General features: G+C 39.4%; 2 protein-coding genes and 1 long non-coding RNA gene across 3 annotated transcripts; 1 reads left to right on the forward strand and 2 right to left on the reverse strand.

The window, feature by feature from the left end:
* The first annotated feature begins 1,735 nt into the window (after positions 1 to 1,735).
* Positions 1,736 to 14,815, forward strand: LOC134818370 (type-2 angiotensin II receptor-like). The gene is made up of 4 exons (XM_063827886.1): positions 1,736 to 2,068; positions 10,327 to 10,446; positions 11,860 to 12,083; positions 13,222 to 14,815. The coding sequence occupies exons 1-4, from the start codon at positions 2,045 to 2,047 to the stop codon at positions 14,120 to 14,122; spliced, it is 1,269 nt and encodes a 422-aa protein (XP_063683956.1). The 5' UTR covers positions 1,736 to 2,044; the 3' UTR covers positions 14,123 to 14,815.
* A 1,764-nt stretch (positions 14,816 to 16,579) lies between these two features.
* On the reverse strand, positions 16,580 to 20,518 carry LOC134818369 (zinc finger protein 182-like). Its single transcript, XM_063827885.1, has 2 exons — positions 20,431 to 20,518; positions 16,580 to 18,364 (listed from the first exon to the last, which is right to left on the reverse strand). The coding sequence occupies exon 2, from the start codon at positions 18,345 to 18,347 to the stop codon at positions 16,680 to 16,682; it is 1,668 nt and encodes a 555-aa protein (XP_063683955.1). The 5' UTR covers positions 18,348 to 18,364; positions 20,431 to 20,518; the 3' UTR covers positions 16,580 to 16,679.
* A 1,816-nt stretch (positions 20,519 to 22,334) lies between these two features.
* On the reverse strand, positions 22,335 to 23,655 carry LOC134818906 (uncharacterized). Its single transcript, XR_010160701.1, has 3 exons — positions 23,587 to 23,655; positions 23,055 to 23,265; positions 22,335 to 22,852 (listed from the first exon to the last, which is right to left on the reverse strand). It is a non-coding gene; the product is annotated as an uncharacterized LOC134818906 (long non-coding RNA).
* Positions 23,656 to 24,189: the final 534 nt, after the last annotated feature.

A 24,189-nucleotide genomic window follows, 5' to 3' on the forward strand; every position in this document is an offset into this window, starting at 1 on the left:
ATGCGCATTAATCCTACTTTAAATTTCAAATGACTTCACTTAACTGTGTTGTTTCTAGGTTTTGTTTTGTTTACACTGCCTCTATAGAAACAAGCTGTTGCTTTTATTTCTTAAAACTGCATTTAACATACCCAAGTACGTGCCCACACGGCACCCAATTATATTCGGCTGGGAAAGAAACTTCATTTCCAGCTACTGACCGAGCCTAGTTCCCACGGCATCCCCCATCCCAACATCATGGCAGCTAGGTAGCAAGATAACAGACATGAGTCACCAAGTGACCACTTCTTATTGACCGTCGTTATTCTTGTCCCTCCTGATCATCATGTCAAGGAGTCTTTAAAGTCACCCTGACTCTGAAAATTGACCTCTGAAAGGTGGACAATCATTAAGAAAGACAGTTACTCTACTGTACATCTGTCCTCTGGTCAGGAGATAATAGCTCATACTAAACGGGCTATTTTGACACTGTTCTGATCTGTTAAGTGGAGAACTTTGTGGGGTTCTAATTCATTCTCTGCAATTATATTTGCTGGGGTATCATGCTGTTAGGAAAATGTCAGGGTTTAAATGATGTCTATATTTGTGGACCTATCCTAGAGGCGAGTAGGTTTGTATCTTATTTATCAGTGAACTTCACAGTTTTTTCTTATGGCTGAAACCTGCACTACTATTGGTCCACAGTGGAATTAAGCTTTTAATGTTTCCTCTTCACTCCTCAGTATAAATTCACGAAAACTTGAAATATTGTACTGAAATTGAGGAGCAAATTTCCTGTCCTAGCAGTTCCACGAAACATATTGACTTGGATATAACGATTCTTGCACGGATTTAAATAACCACGTCTGTAATTTCTTGGACCATTCTCCTTAATATTATCTTCTAGGCTTAACAGTAAACATAGCTCGCAACAATAATTAATACGAAAGATCTACAATGTTAGAATGTTACGATGTTAAACTTAAACCAGTCGTGGACTCCACCTTAAACCGAAATTCACCAAAATAAGACTTCCTTTTCCTGGTATTCACGGGCGGACCTCAGCACATCTATATCGGTTACCTTTATTAATTGGCACTCCTTTTATCTGCGGCGGCACGAGCAGCCCGGAGCAGCCTAGGCCGCTATTGTCCTGGCTCCAGCGGTCACCAGGGTTTAGACCAGCAGGCCGAGCGGCTTTAATTGTACTGCGGACTCTGGAGATTGGTGGGATTCAGAACAGGGGAATTTCCGAAGCCCTGGATTTCAAACCTTTCAAAGGGGTACAGCTTTTGACAGCTGACGCGCATCAAATAGGGTTGTGAGGTTCAGCAATGTGGTATTAAATTTAACAGACCATAATGTGAGATTTAAAAGTTTGTACATATCGTAAGCTGATAATGACTAGCCGATATGTGATAAGATATAGCGATAAGTCGGCACGTTACTACAATGTGTGGTTGTTGACAATAGTGTTGATGCAGCACTAGTTTGGAAGGCTTCACCAGCCCGCTCGATCTCCGGCTGCCGCACGCGGCTCATCATGATTTTTAAACAGGACAAATTTTCATGTGACATCACGTGATTTTTACCTGCGTATCCTAGCAACGCAGAACACTGCGTGTCATGCCACGTGGGGTGACTGTTCCGTCAGGTGACACGCCCTCCGGTTTAAACGGCGACGTAAGCTTGCAAAAACAGGTTTACAGCAGAGCAAGCACACCGAACAATACGGTCATATCCGTGCGGCGCGCACAACAGCCTGGTGGTGAAACGGTGGTAGTGACGCCAGTTTCTGGTTTATTTCACCTCCGGGAGGTGAAGTAGATTGTCAACGGGACGGACGGACGGAAGCCATATAGCAAACAGCATCCCTCTTCCTGTTGACGGGACCCGGTCTTCTTGCCACGCTACTCCAGCTGTTAATTGAACAGCCTGATATCCTCGCTTTTAGACGGGACCGTCTGCTGCATCCTGCCACAATCCCTGTTAGATTTTGTAGATGCTTGGCTTTTGTCGCACTGGTCTGGAATTCTAGTCAAGTCTGTTGAAAGGTCCTGAAAACATGATAGCTAATTCTACTACTGAGGTTAGTTTTTTTCGGGTACTACTTTTTCTTTTATGTTTTACCGCAGGGTTGGTCATGTTGAATGCTTTTTCTCAATCGACTAACCTGCGTTGTACTTTTTTACTCAATGTTTCGGGACTAGGTTCATGTATGGGGGACTATGGGATACTACTGTTCTTCAGCATCCAATTCACCATCATGCGGCTCTGCAAATTATCATAAACTAGTGCTAACAACATGTTGTTGATCGTGTCGCGCCAACACGTTCGTGTGAATCAGCCGAAGGGATAAAAGTTTATACCGGGTAGTCAGTCTATACCATAAATGTTGAAAATTAAAGAATTAAGCAAGTCAGGAACACTTTATTTTTAACGATAACTCTTTTTGCAGCATGGTCTACCGGGTAGACTCTACCCAACATTAACAACCTGTCCCTAAAGTAATGCTGTCAACAGTGACTTATGTGAATCTGCAAAACCTTAATCTGTAATTTGCCAACTTTAACAAGTTCAGACGAAATCAATTCCAATAATCCTCCCGGTAGATACCTTAGACGTTCGCTCACCGACACAGCTAACGTCGGGTATATGTGTCATAAAAGGTTAGTTGGTCGTCTGGAATGTTTATACTTTATATGTTAGGATATTCCTGATGATAAGGTTCTCTCCTGTGTGTCATGTATGTTTTTTTTACTATTAATGGGAGTTTATATCGTTGTTATTTCCGGGGAAACTGTTGCCAACTATTGCACGTGTAAAACTTCTTTAAATGATGCCAAACAGCAACATTTTTTAGAGGGTGAGAGGGCAGCCGGCATAAAGCCAACTCAATATTCATTTGAATATTTGGTTATCGTGGGTGCTTACTAGGCGGCTACTACTATACTATTAGTAGGTGGCTACTAGCATACCATTGATTATTTTTGTGGTGCACATGGCTGCAAATCGGTTAAAAGATGGTTACTTACTTGGTATTTGATGTTAAGCTTGTGATTTTTATTTCATCCCCAATCCAATTATGAGGGGGGGGAGGGGGCCCGAGCTAATTTGTTGCCTATATTTTAACAACTTATCTTGTACCTTAAATTCTGTTGAACATAAATAGATAAAATAGATATACTTCGATGGTTCGAAAATAGCGATTATGAGCTGTATTTTCAAGAATGTTGAGTGCCAATATGCCCCGTCCTTCTCGTCTCATTTGACGCAATGGTAACTGTTGGAGGCATATAATAATATATTAAAGAGTTAAAACCTTAGTCTAAGATGATCGTAATCTTAAATAATCATAGTGGTCCCGGTGACCAGATGTTAAAAAATTAGGAGAAAATTACACCTCGAACTTTTCAGAATTGTTAGTTGCCCATTGTGGCATTGTTATCACGCACTGAAGTCTGGAATAACATATGTAATTCCAGTCTACGATTTGCTGGTGCTGCAGAATTATAATTTCGTACAGTTTGGGAGATTTTTTGAGCAGTATGGACTAAAGGTCGGAAAAGCTAAAGACTGGCAATTATTTTTCCCGAAAACTTAGGGACCACTATAATACTAGTAAGCAAAAGTCTAACTCGCAATTCAAAACCATCACACTTTGAAGCAGTATCTGAGTACTTAGCTCGTCATTCGCCCCAGAAAATTAAGAGCGGTCCTTTTGTTTAAAGCATTTTGTACGGTCACTTGTTTGATCAAGATGTTTCTAATTAATGTTCAAGATTATTTTGCTACTTTTTTAGGAAAATCTCTTTGAAATGTTGCCAATTTGCAGGAATTTAAAAACTAATGACCACTCACAACAGAATGTGATGATGGCGCTATAAAATTACTACTGGGATTTTTGACGGCCAGTATCAACACTAAACGATATAAATAGTTTTCCAGAAGTTTTGCACTTTTACCTGCACGTTAAAAACTATAAAATTTCTAAATATCTAACAGAGTTGCTGCGGGATTTTAGCTTTAGTTTGTGTTCAACGGTTAAAAGTATCCGTATCCACAATTCATGACAAGATGGTGATGGTAGTGTTTAATCAATATTGATGTTAATATTGAGATCAATGATTTCTTCAGAATGTCAGTAAGAATGACACGTATATTCAGTTAAACAGCTGTAGAATGTAGCCACATGTATTCGGTGGCCAGCTTGTCAAAGAAGGGAGCTGAGGGGAGCTTCTAGTAGGGTTGTCAGGTATGCGCTCTGTTGTGGCCCTCTCTAAACTGTATTAGCACCAACAAGGCAGAGCATGGTGCCCAAAACAAGTCCAAAATAAGATTCAGGTGACAGCTCTAAGCTCAGCCAATAATTTCTCATGCTCGAAATTAATAAAGGTAACCGATATAGATGTTTGTATTTCGCATGATATTCAGTACCCAACTATTACTATCTTTTAGCGGCAATCATTCCGACCGTCAAACATTTCCTCTTTCTTGGTCCGAAAATTCGAAGATAAAAGTCTGTTGAAGTTGGGCGTCAGGGCGTGGTACATATTATGTGCATATTAATTGGCAGACACGCTGATACCGGGCGATCTTAGGGGCCAAGTTCACCTGACAACACTATACCGGGCTATCTCAAACTGTCAGATTGAGGACTGCTTGACGAAGGTACTGGTGACATAACCCTCTAGCTGTGAAATTGATGACATTATTATGACATTTTACCTGACACAGCTAGATCAGGTCTGAAAACAGTAAACTCCGTGACTCCATCATCTCATTGTGACGACATTGTGACTCCATCATCTCATTGTGACGACATTGTGACTCCATTATCTCATTGTGACGACATTGTGAAGACATTCTCTCATTGTGACGACATTGTGACGACATTGTGACGACATTGTCTCATTGTGACGACATTGTGACTCCATTGTCTCATTGTGACGGGATGGTGACTGTTGATTGGGGACGCGTGATGATCCTCGCAAGTGCACGCAACATATTGGCATGATGCCAATATGACCATGACCAACATGTCACCACTCACCAAGAATAAGGTTGGAACACATTCTGAATTAAGAAACCGTTTTGTATTAAACACAGCCCGCCCTTATCCGTAAGACGTCCGTTACCTGCCACACCGCTACCCCTCCAGCTTCCTGCCTGACTCTTCAAATGAAAACCGCAGAAATGCACTATGTTATTTGGTAGATTGGTACAATATCGTACCAATATTGGTCACATGTTAGCCTCAGTGACTTTGCTGAACTCAATTCTTGGTCACATGCTGTTAACCAAAGTAACTCTGCTGAACTCACATCTTACCTGCGAAGATACGCGTGCAGTTGGATCCCTGGAGACGTGTGCAGCTTGATGGCATCACGACCACACCGCTGACGATACCAGCTTTATGATGGCCTAATAGACGTCACTGATAGCCCATCAAGGATACTTATCATCCTGCAGTCACGGAAAACCACTCGAGCAAGGCTTCTCGGGGAACATTCTTTGATGGTGGTGTATATAAACCGCTGCACTTATTGTTTTAGGCCAGTATTTTGCCTGTTCCGGTTTTATTTGCTGTATAAGATTTTAAGCTAGTTTATCGGTTTTAATTTAAATTGTTTTTATGTGCTCGATCACTAACAAAATGTTCATAGGTTTAACCGTGCATGATTTCAATGGTGCAAATATTCGACTATGATTATTTTTACTGTGACGCAAAATTTTGAACAGTCAATAATATGGATACAAATGGTAGCTTATTGCTGCAATTTTTTGCATCTTTCCACATCACATTGGATACGAATCTAAATCAAATTGGAGCTTTGATAAAGTAATATCGGTTTTTTGCTAAAACAGAACTAACTCTTGAAAAGATTTACTCGAAGTAAGTGAGATATAAAAGAGCATAATGTTTACTGTGCACAATTCGAACTATATGAGTTGTTGCTGACAAGATAGATGGCCCTGTCATTTTATCATTTTATTCCTTTTACTTGCTTACCCAAAAAACGCAACGCGCAACTGTATTATAAGTTAGGCCAGTTGGTAGATCACCGACCGGCTATAAGCCGGCTACTAACCGGCTATAAGCCGGCTTATAGCCGGCTACAATTTTTATAGCCGGCTATAAGCCGGCTTATAGCTGTTTTCGCTGAATTTCTTATAGCCGGCTCCTGACTATCGTTCAGTACGATGTAGTTGAGTTAATATCTTATAACCGGCTTATAACCGGCTTATAGCCGGCTTATAACCACTTTCGATACCTAAACGGCTAATAGCCGGCTTATATCCGGCTAATAGCCGTTTTCACTGAATTTCTTATAGCCGATACCTAAACGGCTAACAGCCGGCTTATAACCGGCTAATAGCCGTCGCTCAACAACAAATGTAAGCGGCTACTAACCGGCTATAAGCCGGCTTATAGCCGGCTATAAAAATTGTAGCCGGCTATAAGCCGGTTTATAGCCGGCTTATAACCGGCTGATAGCCGGTCGGTGATCTACCAATTTCCCATAAGTTACGTGTATATACCAATCCCACAAATCTAACGTTGTATTCCAGTCTTCAGTACTATTCTAGTCCCAGTGATGAGACACAATTAACATATAGTACTGGTAGGGGAAGCACTGGAGTGCCCATCGGGGTTTATATTTTAAAACTGATTATAACAAATACGACCATTGGAGACACTCCCCTTACGAGGGGCTTTCGATCAATCAACCGAGTCTTATTATATTGCGACAATTGAATGTAACTTTCTAAATCACATTTTTTACTGAAATAAAAGATTTATTCGATAAATCATAAAATGACGTCGGTTCACAATCCTTTTTATAAAATTGAATTCATGTCTTCAGTACCATTTTATTACTTATTGATAAGGCACAATTAACGGCCCGGTACAGTTTGGTTCCTTTCCCATTTAGCTTACTAGAAGAGTGTATCTCGTTTTGTTAATAACAGATAAATTAAAGTCTCCAGTGCCTACTGCCTAGTACAACAAAACATCAATGGAAGTTTAAACGTGTCCAATTTAAGGAAGCTTTAGGAAGTTTTAGGGTAAATTAACCTTAATAAATGAACATCAAAGAGATGTCACAAAACACACTAAAAGTACAGGACCACAAATTGGGTCCACATCTAAGTTCCTGTTGATGATAACTTTTTTGACAGCACTCCGCACTAAAAACTGCTTGCTCCATGCGCTCGTTATGCTCCAACAGTTTACTAGGCTACGATAATCACAGTAATGGCAGTAACTATACTAATTCTCCCTGACTTCCCCCCTTATCGGCACTTCCATCTCCATACCTCCACATACTCAGACTAATGCCAAGATATTAGTACATCCTACAACTCCTTGCTAACTTCTAGCAACTTCAACTAATGCACTGTGATAGTAGGTGGGCCAGTTTCCACACAGGGCAGCTATGGGGAAGTTGTATGGGTTATATTGCTGTTCACCTGTTGGTCCGTCTCCTGAGAGGGTTCACTTGGCCTGCTTCACTTGTGGTCCCACTTCTCCCTCCCCACAGCTGCATTCTTCCCAATGTGTTAGGATGTCATGATGTCAGTTTTCACTTTTTCTCTTTACGTCTGTCTTCAATTCCCGGGGTTTGACGTAATTTCCTGATAGTTCGAATACAAATGAGCAGAAGCCTGACCAGGGTTAGAGTTGAACCAGCTTGATGCGGATGTATCAGGACAGTTCAGCAGTGTACGTCAGAGAGTGGGGATGAGCAAGAGAGAGAGAGAGAGAGAGAGAGAGAGAGAGAGCGAGAGAGAGTAGAAGGGTTTCTCCAGATAACAGAATCTTGTACAACTTCCCTTCTCGGGCTCACTAGTCGGAGGAGTCCTTCTCACAGTCCTCACCGGGGATCTCTCTCTCTCTCTCTCTCTCTCTCTCTCTCTCTCTCTCTCTCTCTCTCTCTGTCGTCAGACTTGTTCGTTATCTCCTGATAATACAGGGGGCGGTGGCGAGACTACCGTTGTATTTCTCAAGATAATGTCTGTATATCCAGTCTAGTTCAAATTCTGATAGTCGACACTTACTGTAGTTGCACATGAGATTTGTTTTGAGTTGGGTACTTGATGTGCTATAGGCCGGTCAGCGCTGTAGTGCTATCAGTGCTAAAATACAGTGCTGTACGGCATATTCTGAAGCTCTGATGAGAACTATGACAAGTTGTTGCAGGAGGTTTAACAGTGGCCACCCCGACAATCAACGTGTTGAACATGGTTGAAGAACAACACAGCACAACTTGTTTAACACAGCCCACACACGTGTTTAACAGTTCAGCCCAGAGGAACGCTCACATTTCTGTTTTGGTACCCTGCCCTGATCCTCTCTGGCAGCAGTATCTGATTTTATCGCTAGTTGCATTCCGACATGCCTCTGTCATCTCCCCACAGCTGCATGATCCATCACCGTTACCCTCTGGTTGCAAGTATAGCACTCACTGCTCGGGGCTCACTGGTGTTTAACACGCATGTGTCCAGTACCTGATAATAGAACTTAAACATGCCTGGTGGCGATTGAGTTCTGGTTATAGGTCCGTGTTTAACAACAGCCCCGCAGCTAACGGCACATCAGCAATTGTTTATAAGATACCAGAACTTTTAATAGTTTAAGTATGTCGAGCTTCATTTCTCCGAACTTGGTGACTGGTGTCTAGTTTGAATTGTCTGTTGTGCGTCTGGCGTAATATTTTGTTAATATGGAAAGCCTTTTGTGTAGATTTAGAATAAGCGAAATTGCCTGGTCAATAATTAATAATTAACCATCGGCTAATGATTGAAGGGGGTTATCCGTTAATACAACACTTGAAAAGCTTCTTGGAAATCCAAATTCTCGTAAAACCCTTTGGTCTTACATTATTAGTGCTTCGAGTCGCCATATTTCTATCGCCATCTTTGTTTAATGAGCAATCAGAAGTCTCTATTGCTCAAGATTTTTTTGTGTGGAAGATTTTGTTGTGTGGAAGTGATATGTGAAGCCTCCATAGTCCATTCTTTTAAGGTTATTGGTTGTAATAATGAAAATTGTCTGTTGGCCTAGTCTGGCGCAAGGGTCAATCAATAAATTTAATTCACTTTGTTGACACAATTTTCAAAAGAAGCGAAAAAATCGCACTCTAAGTTCCCAAATTGGTTCCCTAATGTATCCTCTAATGTGACATATTACTATTTCACTACTTTCCGACACGGTCAACTTATCACCAGCAACATCCCTCACCATGACGGTGACCATGATTCAGACATGAGCACCGAGCATAACCAATCATCTCTCCGAGATAAAGTTAGAAAGACACTGCCACTGTCCTGCCACCCTGCCCTGCCCTGGCAGGTTCACCTCCTGTTTTTTGGCACGATATTACTGCAGTTCTCTTGACTAGACAAAACCCCAGTGATAGAGCTGTCAGACTCCCTGTACTATGCAGGATCCCTCCTCACTCCTCCTCCTCCTCACTATTGCTGGAGCAAGTGTCATCAGCTCTCCTGTGCAGTCTTATCGGCTTCCTACACCTCTCAAATTGTCAGAGTTCAAGTTGAAACTGTCCGGAGCGTTGTACCGGACTTACAGTGCCCTGATAAAGTTGCGGCAGCTGATCTGATTAAGTCGTCGTTAATTAGGATTGACAGGCTGGCTTCACCCCTTATTTGAGCTGACTCTAAGACTCTGATAGTCTCAGAACGGGAACACCCGATTATTGTTTCCCACTCAACCAGCCTGTAATAACCATGGAACGTGCTTACTTTATATAGAATTATTCGCGGGTTTTTTGTAAGTCTCATAGTTGCTACCCGTGTCTTGAACATAAATTAACATCGTCGAGGTGAAGTGTAATTTTGTCTCGAAGTTTACCTTATCATCCGAATAATTGACAATTATGACACTTTTAACGCATGCATACCTTACAAATGATTTGGCACATGTCTCGTGCCCTTTGCAAGATATAGTAGTTAGTTACAAATCAAAACGTGTACTTTACCTCCGTTTACGGAACTACTTTACCTTGAATCGTTCGTCTGAATTCTGATTGCTTCCGGAGAATATCTAACTCTGCAGTTTTTATTTTCATCATTTAATTATCTAAGTGCACATGCTTCATTCATTTTCAAATCTCAAACCTCACTTTACCGGAAATCTCAATGTGAGATCACATATTAAAACTGGGTTGAGGGAGTGTTAAATGCTAAGAAACACGTTTAGATCAATGGTTCAATCAATGTACCAGTTATTTTATTTTTCCATTGTGCAATATAATGCTAACATAAACATCGGAAATAAAACTAAAGATAGATAAAACATTTCTAACAGAATCCTCCCTGTAGGCAATAGTAGAGATGGTGGCGGAATGTATAATCCACGAAGACACAGACAGTCTCCTTGGTCTCTCTCTGACGGGAATGTCGGACGCGAATCTCACTTCCTCCGCAGGACAATGTTATCAGGTTAGTTCTTATTTCTTTAACTTTGAATAATATATACCTTTGATATGACTATTTGAAAGTTAAATAACATCTCAAAAATTTGATGAGTGCTGCACGAAAAAAAAACTAAAATCTTTAAAATATGTTTTTTTTAAACTAGAATAACTTTATAATTGATACATGCACCATGTAGGCCTGAAATTAAACATTTTACACCATTCTGATCCCTGTTATCTTGTTATGTGCAATGATACAAACACTTTATAGATCATAATGATCTCTTTAAGATCATCTTGAAATGCACCGAGTAAGTTAATTCGTGGTTTGAACTAATTTTCTCCAATCTTAAACAAAGTTTCTTTATTCCTGAATAAACTTTCTTTAATGCTGTTCTTCTGCAATTTCTCTTCGTTCACCAGTATTACTATGGCTTTCCGGTTTTGTAATGGGTCTTCGGATTTGACTGGAAGGAATTTGTATTCCAAAGGGTTGTCATCTGTCATAATTAAGGAAGGATATATTAAGATTGTGTTTTAAAATTCATAAAAGATCTCTGCAATTCCTGTTATCTCCGGGCAAACTGTCATATCGGACAATTATGGGCTTCCAAAATTATCACTTTTAACCTCGGGTTCCATAATGTACAATGTAATTTATCCAAGGGCAATGTCATGTCATGAGAAAATGTTTTAATATACCCTGTACGGTGATGTCAACTTTGCTTTTTTTAACTCCATCGTGCTATCATGATACCCCTATAACGGGGAGGCCATGACTAAGCCGGAAAGTAGGGAATCTTGATATTTCTGGGCTACTTCCCGACTAGAACTGTCTGGTAGACCTCGCGTTCTTACCCATACCACAATCCAGATAACCCATCCTAGTAGGGTTATAAACCTATCTTAGTAGGGTTATAAACCTATCTTAGTAGGGTTATAAACCCATCCTAGTAGGGTTATAAACCCATCCTAGTAGGGTTATAAACCCATCCTAGTAGGGTTATAAACCCGACATAGTAGGGTTAGAAACCCATCCTAGTAGGGTTATAAACCCGACATAGTAGGGTTAGAAACCCTATTATTGTTTTATGGTGATTTGAGGGTTTTCATCGCGCATAATAGCATAATATTCATTTTGTGTTTAAAACAAAATTTAAAGACAGGGCATGCAATGCTAAACTTAATCAATATGCGTAAACCAAAAACAGGTTGACGAATTGTAATTGAATATAAAAACTTTTAACATCCCTACATTTTTATTGGTTGTAACATTTAACAATTTATTATTCAACTTTATTGATGAAATTAAAACTTAAAGTAAAAGTCATCGTAGAATTTAAACTTTGTTTTATAAAACTTGCCTTATGATAAAATTTAAAGTTTGCTTTAACGATGAAACCAACCACCATAGAGTTTAACAAATCACCCATTTCAGACGTACGTGTCCCTGCCAGAGACGATAGTATTCGGAATCTACGCCCTCTTCGCTCTCATCTTCGGAGTGGGAGGAAACCTGATAGTAATCCTTGCCACCCTGAAGTACACAGTGTTCAGCTTGGATAGTATCACCATGGTGTTTGTCCGGCACCTGGCTATAGCGGACATTCTCTACATCGTCATCAGAGTCTTTCCTTCTATCACCGTTCATTTTGCACGAGGGTGAGTTCAGTTGTTCAACTGTTTTACAACGTTTCATTAAAAATTATTTACTTTAATCGCTGAACCAAGAAATCATATAATCTTAAAGAAGAAATAACAGAAAATTTTATTGTAAAGGTGAAAAAAAAAACATTTTGAAAGTTTTGGTCAATAATTCCAAATCCAGTCAAGCTGAAAATTAGCAGCAATTTATGTCGACATGACGTGTTGTATATTGTGCAAATAGAGAAGAGTTACAGCACGTTTTCTTCCGAAACAACGGCTTTTTTGACGCGACTTTTAGACACCACAGTAACAGGTCGTTATGTCAGACCTTCAATTTTCAATAGTTTTATGAGTTTAGAGTCATGTATTGAAGTGTTGCTATTGAGATGGAGGCTGAGTATCTGATAGCCTGGAAGGTTCCAAGGTTCTGGCTCAGTGATGATGTGGTCCTGTATTTTTGTCTTCATACCTAAGGTGCTGAGCTCTGCCTGTTATTTTTAGAAAATTGTAAAGTTTAGAATAGCAAGATTCGGATTACAAACGGCTATAATAAGGAGAAAGAAATGCGCCGGAAGCGAATTCCTAAGGTTTGACCATAGCCGTACCACGGCTCCACAGTAAGCTGTACAACTTGAGAGGGAGAGATATCGGAACTGAGCTGATACTAGATGGTAAAGCAGAGTACCTACTGTAGAGCGATCAGTTCGGAGTATTATTGTACAGTCTAAGGAAATGCCAGTCTATTTCAGTGTAACTTCAGAGAAGTCGCACAACAGCTTTTTGTTAAACTGCTTGACTGCTTCACTAATTATAAGTGTCTATGAACATGTAATGTTGTTGTTGAAAAGAAGTGCATACCGGCCCGGTTTCGCACAGATATTCTGAGGTCCACTTTGATGTGCCGACTACTTTAAAAGTAATCGTGAATTCATATAAATATAAAGTCATTTGTCAAGAAAGCAAGTTATACCTATGAACCTGATAGTGCTGATAAATTTATATCGAAAAGAATCCACACTTGGTGTGGCAAAATTTCTAGATATCGTATTCTAACAGGCTTGCTTAGAGAATCACCTTCCATACATACTGATTCAGTACGATTGTATAAATTCTAAGATTTACTACAATAAGCTAACAGAAAATTCTATTTCAGATGGGTGATGGGAAAAGTGCTGTGCTTCCTCTCAGCCAACACAGTAACGATCAGCACCATAGCCAGCATGCACTTCATCCTCACCGTCTCCATCCACCGTCTCCTCCGGTGCCTCTTCCCTCTCCGGTTCAGCCTCTCCGTCCGAAACAAAGCAACTATCCTAGCTCTCATACTGTGGGGCTACTCCGCAATATGCTCCGTCATCTCGCTCTCCCTCGACATTGAGGTATACTTCAGGCCGAGTATTGCTGCTTGTGATATTGATTACTCCCGGCATAAGAGCCTGGCGGTGTCCGGAGTTATGGTTCAGATGCTCATACCTTTCGCTGGAATCGTTCTGATTAATATCGGAATGTACATCATAGCAAGGCATCGATTTAAGGATCTCTCCAACAACCAAGCTCTGATGACGGTGGCCTCTGTCGCGGGTCTCTTTGTGGTGGCCTGGTTACCGTCCATCCTGGTGATCTTACTGGGAGTGCATGGGATAAGTGCTAAATCCCTTATATGGCTGGACAAGGTCCAGATCCACTTCTACATTCTCAGCGTGTTTGGCAACCCTTTCCTCTACTCCTTCGTCCACAAGGGATTCGGCAAATTTGCCCGCTCCAAGTTCTCCATATTTGTCAACAAATGCCACAACTCGGTGGAGGCACGATGGGACAACTCTATCTCCAAATCCTCTGACCACACCCCCGGGGGTGAGGAAATGGGGGTTGTGCCCAAGTGCCAGGGAAGACGCGGCTCCAAACAAAACATTGGCATGAAACGTGCCGGGTCTAGCGATCTTATAAATGAGCCTCTCAAAGACATTGCCATTATGGAAAATGATAAGGCTAAGTGCAGTAAAGACTGCAGTGAGGAGAATTCTAAAGACTCAGGACTATGCTCCGCCTCGTAAAACTTTAAAACACTCATAATGTTATGTATTGATCATATTTTCATACATTTTTTTTGTTCACCAGATAGGTCTCGTACTGGTCGCTTTTTTCAATTTCAATTGAAACTGATTCCATTTATTATGGTGCTCATATTATGAGGGTGAAACAGTCGTTTTTAATTTTACAATAACTGGTATTTTATAACTATTGTACTGCATGCAATCAGCCGACCAGGAATGAACATCAAGCATTCGATAAAGTTTACAGAGACTCCCTTAATTATTATTGATATCTTAATATTGTCAAATGAAATTGGCACCTGGAAATTTTACCCTTTACTCATTTAATTGGAACTGTATGTGTTTCTAAACGCCAATTTCGTATGATACCTTTATGATTTGTATTTGTTTACTTCTACCAAAGAACGCATAACTTAGAATGTTCAATCTTTAGCATGTCTCTTAAGGTACCTTAAGGTACCTTTCAACCTTATTTCTTAAGGCTCTAAGGTGGTACCTTTCAACCACGCATGTGCTTTGGTAAAGTACCTTTCATAAACGTTGCTCCATAACATATTGATACTATGACCACTTTAATCTTTGTTTCTTTCTTGAATATATTGTCTTATTTTGTTTTTGTTCTTTATTCGTAACTTTTCTTATTCATAAAGTAACTTGTTGATTACTTTAAGTATTTACTTTATACGGTTTGAATCCATGTGTTTAATTTGTTGTACAATAACAAATACTGAATCGTTGAATTAAACGAGCGGAATGATACTGTTTCAAAATTACTCACCTACCTACGTGAGTATGCATGGCACGCGGACACCGGAAATTCCCCGATTAGGAATGTATATAATGAGATAAATATATGAAATAACCCAAAGTTCTGTTTAAAACAAAATTCTCGAAATAAACCAATCAGTCAGAATGATGCCATGCGAGTCATTCAACGGTCAGTTGCTATTTGATACTCAACTTCAAAATAACTTTACTTATAGTCCTTTTCGTGACATAGCAACTCGTTAATCTTTTCATAGTCATCAGAACATGAGTACAAGCAACCTTGCCCACCTACCATTGTTACAAAGAGGAAACTAAAGCATAGAACATCAATTAGATTAAGCTTGTTAACGTTAACAGACTTAAACATTCGCGAAGTCAAAAGCTTCTACCTAGAGGATGTCATCATTTCAACCTGAAAGTAGCAACTAACCTCGTTCTTGAGTTGGTTCCCTGTGTGAGTTGGTTCCCTGTGTGAACTGACAAAACTGTCACAGCAACTTCTACGAGATCAGTTCAAATTTACTGCTTTTAACTTTTTTAAAGTTCTACTGTTCTAAGCAATAGTTATTTCAAGAGCTGGAGTTTATCCAAGATAAAAACTCGCCTTAAACCGTCTTTACCTCGAATATCTCCTTGAATTTTTGTTACTGTCGATTATGACTATGTCATATTTTCTCATAATATGGATAAAAATTGTTTCAAAAACAAAAATGAATTATTAAATCTAAGAAATTCTAACTAACTGATTGATTGCCTATTTCCCTACAGTCAGGTTTTGGATCGGAACTGAACTTCTCTCCACTGACACATGTGAGTTATGTGACATGTGACATGTGACATGTGACATGTGACATGTGACATGTGACATGTGACATGTGACATGTGACATGTGACCTACAAAGTCGATCCGGGGAAGCATAGAAAATGTGTATGATTTCATCTACTTAGACTCCTGGATTGAGAGCACAGATAGGGAGATAGGGGTTAGAAAGGGAAAAGCGTGGGGTGCCCTACATAGACTGAAGGATATCTGTAAATCCAATCTCTCAAAGAGCCTCAAGATTAGATTTTTCATAGCGGCTTGTGAATCAGTACTGCTCTACGGATCAGAAACCTGGACTTAAGAGAAAAATTTTGACGGGACATAAACAAAGATGTTGCGTATGGTGCTGGGTATCTCATGGAAGGACAAGGTCAGCAATATAAATATAACTTTGTATGGTAACCTACCAAGGCTGTTGAACAAGTTACGAAGCAGGAGATTAAAAATGGCGGGACACTGCATCCGACATCCTGAGCTACTTGCCAGTGATTTATCCTTATGGGAACCTACGCACGGTAGAGTACAGCAAGGCCGACCAAGACAAAGCTACTTGTCTATTAAGGAAGTTGGGACAAACTCTAAAGAGGAACTGCGAACCCCTTTTCGGGCAGTATGTAAACAAGCATTTTATTTTCCTCGTATTCATCTCGCAGTCGCACATTTTAAGGTTTTTAGAAGGCTGTCTGCACAAATAATAGGTCTAACAGTGAAAATTATACTATGTCCTTCTTAAATAGGGTACAAGATTATCAGAATTCACCATCATTGCAAACCGGCAACGCTGCTTCAAACCGATACGCAGCTGTTGCTGAAATTTATTTCCTGCCTGTAACTCAGTAAATTTCTTTAATTTTCCACAGAGTTTTGCGGTGGATTTAGAAAAATGAAAGTAATATTTGACTTAAATAACATTCGTAAGATAAGTGAATATCAAAATACACATCATTAAACATCAGTTTATAAGCTTTAACTGGATGGAATGGAGTTAGCTAAGGTTGAACGCTTTGCAAATGTTACAGGTTTCACGAAAGGTAGAGGCTTGACGAAAATGGGGCCGCCAACACTATCGATGTTTTGTATAGAATTGGAAACCATGCTGCTTTCATGAAAAGTTTGTGATTTTTCTCCGTTCCGCTGATGGGAACCCAAAATTGACTTATGGCTAACACTATTAGAAAGACATTCCGATGATTGATGGCCATGTTTCTTCTGATGTAAAACTAAAGATGATTTCCAGCTAGTCCTGTAGGAACATTCAAAGCATTTAAATGGTTCTTCGCCAGTATGAGTCCGCTGATGTACAACTAAAGTTGATTTTTGGCATGCACTGTAGGAACATTTAGAACATTGATATGGTTTTTCGCCGGTATGACTCATCTGATGGGAAATTAAGTGTGATCTTTGGCTAGCACTATAGGAACAATCAGAACATTTAAAAGATTTTTCTCTGGAATGAGTTTTCTTATGAGAAACTAAGTGTGATTTTTGGCTAGCACTGTAGGAACACTCAGAGCATTTATATGGTTTTTCTTTGGTATGAGTCCTCTGATGTCGAACTAAAGATGATTTTTGGCTAGCACTGTAGGAACATTCAGAGCATTTATATGGTTTTTCTCCGGTATGAGTCCTCTGGTGTGTAATTAATGATGATTTTCGCCTTGCACTGTAGGAACATTTAGAACATTTGTAAGGGGTTTCTCCGGTATGAGTCAGCTGATGTAAAACTAAAGATGATTTTTGCCTTGCACTGTAGGAACATATATTACATTTATATGGTTTTTCTTCGGTATGAGTCCTCTGATGTAAAAGTAAAGATAGTTTTTGCCTTGCACTGTAGGAACATTTTTTACATTTGTAAGGGGTTTCTCCGGCATGAGTCCACTGATGTACAACCAAAGTTGATTTTTGGCTTGTGCTGTATTGACATTTGGAACATTTAAACTGTTTTTCACTGTAAGAAGTTTCAAACAATTTTAATTGTTTTTGGATTCCTTTCATCCACTCTGTTTCGGCAGCAGAAATTTGGCGAAGTGTTGACTCATCATTGCTTTGCATAATTTCAGAACATGTAATCAGTTTTTCTTTGATATGAGTCCTATGATGTAAAACTAAAGCTGATTTTTGGGCAGCACTATAGGAACAATCAGAACATTTAAACGGTTTTTCTCCGGTATGACTTTTCTGATGGGAAGCTAAGTATGATTTTCGGCTTGTACTGTATGGACATTCAGAACAGTTAAACCGTATTTCACTGGTATAAAACGGCACATCGAGAAGCATTGTCAATTTTGTTTCGGTGCCGTAAGAAGTTTCAGAGCATTTTGATTGTTTTTGGGTTACTTTCAACCACTCTGTTTCGGCAGCAGAGGTTTGGCAAAGTCTTAACTCATTATTGTTTTTTACAATCTGTGAAGATGTTTGGTCTTTATTTGTGTAGTCAGATATTGTAGAATTAAATTCTTGACGGTGTTCCGTAAATGATTCTTGGGCAAGGTGCTGCATTTCGGAAGGATTTGAATACATTTCTAATTTAATGAGAAAATCATCTTCCTCCTTCTTGATATCTGCCATTATCAATTCTGGTATAATACTTTCTTGTTCTATCTTCGTCTCATCTTTAAACTCTGGATTCATTTTGCTTCTTCGTTTCACTGAAAATACAAGAGTCGTATAGAAGTTATCATTTAACAATAGTCATTAGAAATAAAAGGCGTCTAAGTTCTACCTTATCGGACCTTATTTGGACGGACATTACATGAACGGACATAATTATGAACGGACATTAGTGTGAACGCTCGAAGGCATTCAAAACACAAAATCCGAAGTTTTTTTGACGGTTTTTTGACTTTTTTTAAAATTTCAGCAAATGATTTTTGAATCCATTTTTTTATACAGTTAGTTAAGAAAAGCAGTCATTAAGCAGTAAAAAGTTTAAAAATGTGTACTGATCAGTGTTCACATATCATCTTCATCAAATGGGTTTTCGTGCATGAAATAGTCCATGCTTAAAGCATCAGTGATTTCTAGCTTTATGGAAACCTTTTTTTATCAAACTACCCCGGTCCTGCATTTCAGTGTTAACTTTTACAAGCCATTCGGCGTGAAGTGGTTTTATCTTAGACAACTTAAGGTTAACCTTAACATCACGTGGAGCTTTCCTAGCACTGTTTCATTACCGCCCCCGAGTAATATGAACTATAACAACGTCGACAATGTCCTTGGCAACACGATTTACCCATAATATCTAGAGGCTGGAACAAGTTTGTCATGTTGGCGGGGACTAGTTCATGAACTATGTTGTTGAGTGCCATAATTTCGTTGACTTTTTTCCGTCAAGTGACCCTTGAAAACATCATATACTAGTAGTAGTAGTAGTAGAGTTTTCTGTGCCTCCGGCAGACCAAGGAGAACCTTTTCGTCGTTAACTTACGGCACAATAAAGTTCTCAAAGTTGTCATATTCTGGACAAAAAGTTCGAAATGGAAAAATTTTTGACTTTAACTTGGACGGACATTAATTGAACGGACTTTATTTGAACGGACATTAAGATGAACGCTAGGGCCTCCAGCGTTCAAGTAATGTCCGTCCAAATAAGGTCCGATAAGGTATATATTTTTTCTACAAACGCAGTTATTTGGATAACTTTTCGCTTTCGTCCTTATTGCTGCAGAATTACACTAATATAAGCTGTAGATACGCTAGGAAGAGCCTTGATAGTGTGTTGGTTGCAACCCACTAAATTAAGTTCTGGATCACGTATCTGCAAGATCTTAAAAGGGTCATAACTCGCTTATATTGTGAACAACCAACTTGAAATTTTGGGAAAGCACTTTGATTATTAAACCAAATGTGTCTAGAAACTTTGAAGTTCTCATCTTTAAGTGTTCTTACTTTATGGTGACAATAGTGAAAAAGAGGAAGTGGCGTGCCACACCCACTGTAACTAACTAAATTTGACGAAACTTTCTGGAAATCTAAGTTTGACTCATATCTATAATCTCTGAAATTTCTGTGCAATTCTAAGAAGAGTTAGGTGAGTTATTAAAGGGTTGCGTGTGGGCAGTTAGTTTTGGGCCACCCTGTATTAATACTCGTGACTTGGTTATCGTCTCCCGTGATCAACACAACCTCATCGTGAGGTTGTGTTGATACAAGTCACGACTGTATTAGCTGAGTAGCTGTATCAGTGTGTATACGGCACGGGCATTATTCTATGAGTATTAAACAAAGGTAACACTTGGTACCTTTGTTACCATCATGACGAGGTTGTGTTGATCACGGGAGATGATAACCAAGTCACGAGTGGAATTGTGTACTACTTTAGTGTGTATTTAGTCCGTGTGTACCAGGTGCATGTAAGAAATGTGTCTATCAAATCAACAAAAGAGGTTACATTTTATTAAGTTTAGGTTTAGCCGTAATATATTATATTTTGGTTTAGCTGAAATAGATTATATTGTTTACGTACAATTTCCCTAACTTTCATATTATATCATGTTGACTCATTGAAGATATTTTGGTCTTGTCCAAATTTAAATGTAATACATTGATCTAAAATATATATGAATTTTGAAATTTAAAAAGATTTATTCATACAGATTACAGATTACCCCAGAAGTTTTCAGTATATTTATATTTATAAATCCGTACACTTACTAACTTAGTGTCACAAGTTTAAAAAAGGAGAAACTGAGGTAACATAAAGTTTTTTACTCACGTGGATGATCGAGGACAGCGATGATAATGAGGGTCAATTACTGATTGTAATTCTCGACCGATGGAAGTGGAAGAATTGGATAGGAAACTACCATGAAAATGTTGAGGTGTTAAAGTCAAGGTACCTACTAGGTAAACGGGCCGTATAATCGTAACATGAATGCCCCATTTGCAGAGGAAACAGATAGGAGTGGTGCACTGTGTACAATAAAATAAGATTGAGATGCCCACAATTGTGGTTGAGGTCAAAATTTTTTCATGACATCACATCGGAGAGAAAAATTATTTTTATTATCAACAGTTGATGAAAAACAAAAGAGGGCACACGTAAATGAACCTTGGCAAATGAATAACTATACCGTCAAGCTGGATCGTGATCCCTCAACAGATTGAAATTGTGTCACCTTAGTCACGATTAGATGTATTATAGTTATAGTACGTTGCGTGTATAATAAGAGTTTCTAACTATAACGTTACAGTTAGAAACTCTTATTATACACGCAACGTGTTGGAATCCAATGATGTAAAGTTCCGATATTGAATACTCTGCCTCAATTATAATCATCGCCAGCTCAACACGCCTAGTTATCTGTCTGCAATCTTATCGTTAAACTTTCAGTAATCAGTGTGGGTAATTCTTGATGGAATTAAACTTAAATAGTCAGAGGGAACACTAACGAACCCGTCGTGACAATACATCAATGAAATAAATAAGATAATTATAAAAAAAATCATAAATAAGACCCAAAACATGTAAAAAATTAACTGTATTCTATTAACTGTATACATCTTGAATTGTCAGGATGCTCATTACTCAGTGTAAAAGATTAACTTTGTAAGTTATTTGTTGTGTTAAACTCAACAATTGTGTGTAAGACAATGTTATATAATTATATACTACGCAATTCAATCTGAGAGTGCCTGAAAGCTGCGAGTTGTTCAGCTTAATTGCAATGGTTTTTGTCTCCAAATTTGCTGTCCATGAAAAAATGTAGGCAGGTCGGAATTTTACTGAACCTATATTTTGCGGTGCTACCTCTGCTTATATTGAAGTCACTATTGTGACGGTACATTAGAACTAGACAGAAACAAAGAGTGAAGGGCCTGAACGGAACCCTTCGGTTTCAGTTCCTTCCTTCAGTACAGCAAGGACATTCACCGGGTTCTCTAAGGATGGGCACATAGCTCACTCCACACTATGCTCTGTCAAATGATGCTTATATACCAAGGATCTACAGGAAATATTTCCTTGTAAGTTTAGACGGCGATCTGTGAACAAACAACTACCTCATTCCCAACTACAGGAACCAGAATTCCGATACTATCCCAACGAGCTACACCAAGCATAGTTTCAGTGTTGGCTCTCTAGAGATTCTCGGAGAGCTGTGTAATTTTACCAGCTGTTCTTGTATCATATCCAGTGTGCTAAGTAGATACTCAAAGGACGGTTTTAATAATTCAGGTTTCTGATCAATACTGACAGTTGCTTCCCAAACTGGAAAGCTGCATATTACCAACAGTTTCCAATAACTACAAGTGACAAAAAGGTGTATATTATTACTCAATATTCAAGGCATGCAGGCACGGTGAATGCAAACATAAGATTTGGTTGAAGGGGAGTAATTGAGTCCAGGGGTGCAGGAAGTGAGGAAGCCTGGAAGCGAAGAGGGGGGTCTGTTGGGAATACGAATTATGAGGCATGGACGTTTTCAGGTTTTTGATTTGCCGATTGTATGTCATTTGTTAATTGATTTAATTATTGTTATATCGGTCATGTTGCTCCTAATTGACTGACTGAGAACAAAGTTGGATATCTCAGAAATATCATACAATCAAATGGTTAGGATAGGCTGCGATATGTGTCAGGTATGAAGTTACCATAGTGGAACAAAAAAGGTGAGGTAGTTACTATGTGAAATCGTAGATAGTTGTTTTTTCAAATAGATCATAATTTATCGATGAACCTTAGAAATGCATTTGACACATCTAATGTATCATAATTAATAATTATATATCGTAAAAGATCAATATATGAAATTATTTCCCAACATTGAACATTGGACAAAATATTTTAAGCATGAATTTACCTCAACAAATACCAGGGCATTTTCTCCATGGCTGAAAAACTGTTATACACACTTATCATTATGAATTGATTGACTTATAAAATCTATTGCCACAATGAAATGATCAGACAGCAAAACAGTTCATCCTGCAATAACATAATTAAAGAAAGTCCTTCCAAATTTATATTGAATATTTCAGATTCCCCAGCCGTTCCCCGCATTCCAAGGGTTATTATAACCGTTGTTATAGTTACCGTTGTTAACCTGATAGTTGGTTCTGTATCTCACTTCATTGCTACAGTGTTGTGTGGAGGACCAGGTAAAGCACTTCACCAAATAGGAGGAACACTCTTTCACCTTAATGAAATAGTCGTGATCATATGTTATGTAAGGTAAAGCGTAATCCTCGAATCAATTATAGAATTGTATAGCTATTTTTTGAAAATTTGCTAACCACATTTTTGTTTTCTGTAAAACTTATTTCTGTTGAAATGTGGACTATTGGTTTAAAATCAACTCTTCAAATTCATTTTCAAGAAAGACGGTAAATTGTACAAACCACAGTTTGTCTCCCCTTGATGCAGCGTCCCAGTCTATTCAGACAACTACACAGCGCGTTGTTAACCCTCCGGATACAGCGAGGAGTGGTATCATCTGCACAGGTGAACTTTCTTCGTGTGGCACGGTAGCCTTCGTCACACGTTAGGAATGGCAATTTCTGAGGGACTGATCAGGCTTCCGGTGGGAACGGAGAATTGTCCGTTTTTAACCTATTGTTGAATGCAGATCAGTATATAACATTACATGTACAGTAAATTAATTCAGTCAGCATATGTAATGATAATAACCTTTTTCTATAAAGATTTCGCATTGAAGATCATAGATTCGATATTTTTCGAGTGGTGAATGTAGGTTGTTTAGCATAAATTTGTTCCAAATCAGTATGCGGGAACGCACAACCGTAAAAATGAAAAAATAATGGAACCGTCGAAATTTTTACTTGACCTGTCAAGTCTAAATTGACTAAGTCAAGAGATTTTTTATTCACATCACCTTAACACCAGTCAAGTGTACTCTATAATAAATTTTACCTTTGGACATATGCAGCTACTTTGCCCCTTGGTTATTGAGCTGGAAGTGGCTACAGCGCTACTGGGAGGGAACGTCGCACTCGTGCTGGCGACTCCCGGTGGACTGGCAGTGGGGATTCCAGGTGGACTGGCAGTAGGAACTCTCGGTGGACTGGTAGTTGGGACTCCCGGTGGACTGGTAGTTGGGACTCCTGGTGGACTGGTAGTTGGGACTCCTGGTGGACTGGTAGTTGGGACTCCTGGTGGACTGGTAGTTGGGACTCCTGGTGGACTGGTAGTTGGGACTCCCGGTGGACTGGTAGTTGGGACTCCTGGTGGACTGGTAGTTGGGACTCCTGGTGGACTGGTAGTTGGGACTCCTGGTGGACTGGTAGTTGGGACTCCCGGTGGACTGGTAGTTGGGACTCCTGATGGACTGGTAGTTGGGACTCCCGGTGGACTGGTAGTTGGGACTCCCGGTGGACTGGTAGTTGGGACTCCTGGTGGACTGGTAGTTGGGACTCCCGGTGGACTGGTAGTTGGGACTCCCGGTGGACTGGTAGTTGGGACTCCCGGTGGACTGGTAGTTGGGACTCCCGGTGGGCTGGTAGTTGGGACTCCTGG

Source organism: Bolinopsis microptera, chromosome 7, assembly GCF_026151205.1.
Source record: "Bolinopsis microptera isolate Bmic1 chromosome 7, MBARI_Bmic_1.0, whole genome shotgun sequence".
NCBI lineage: Eukaryota > Metazoa > Ctenophora > Tentaculata > Lobata > Bolinopsidae > Bolinopsis > Bolinopsis microptera.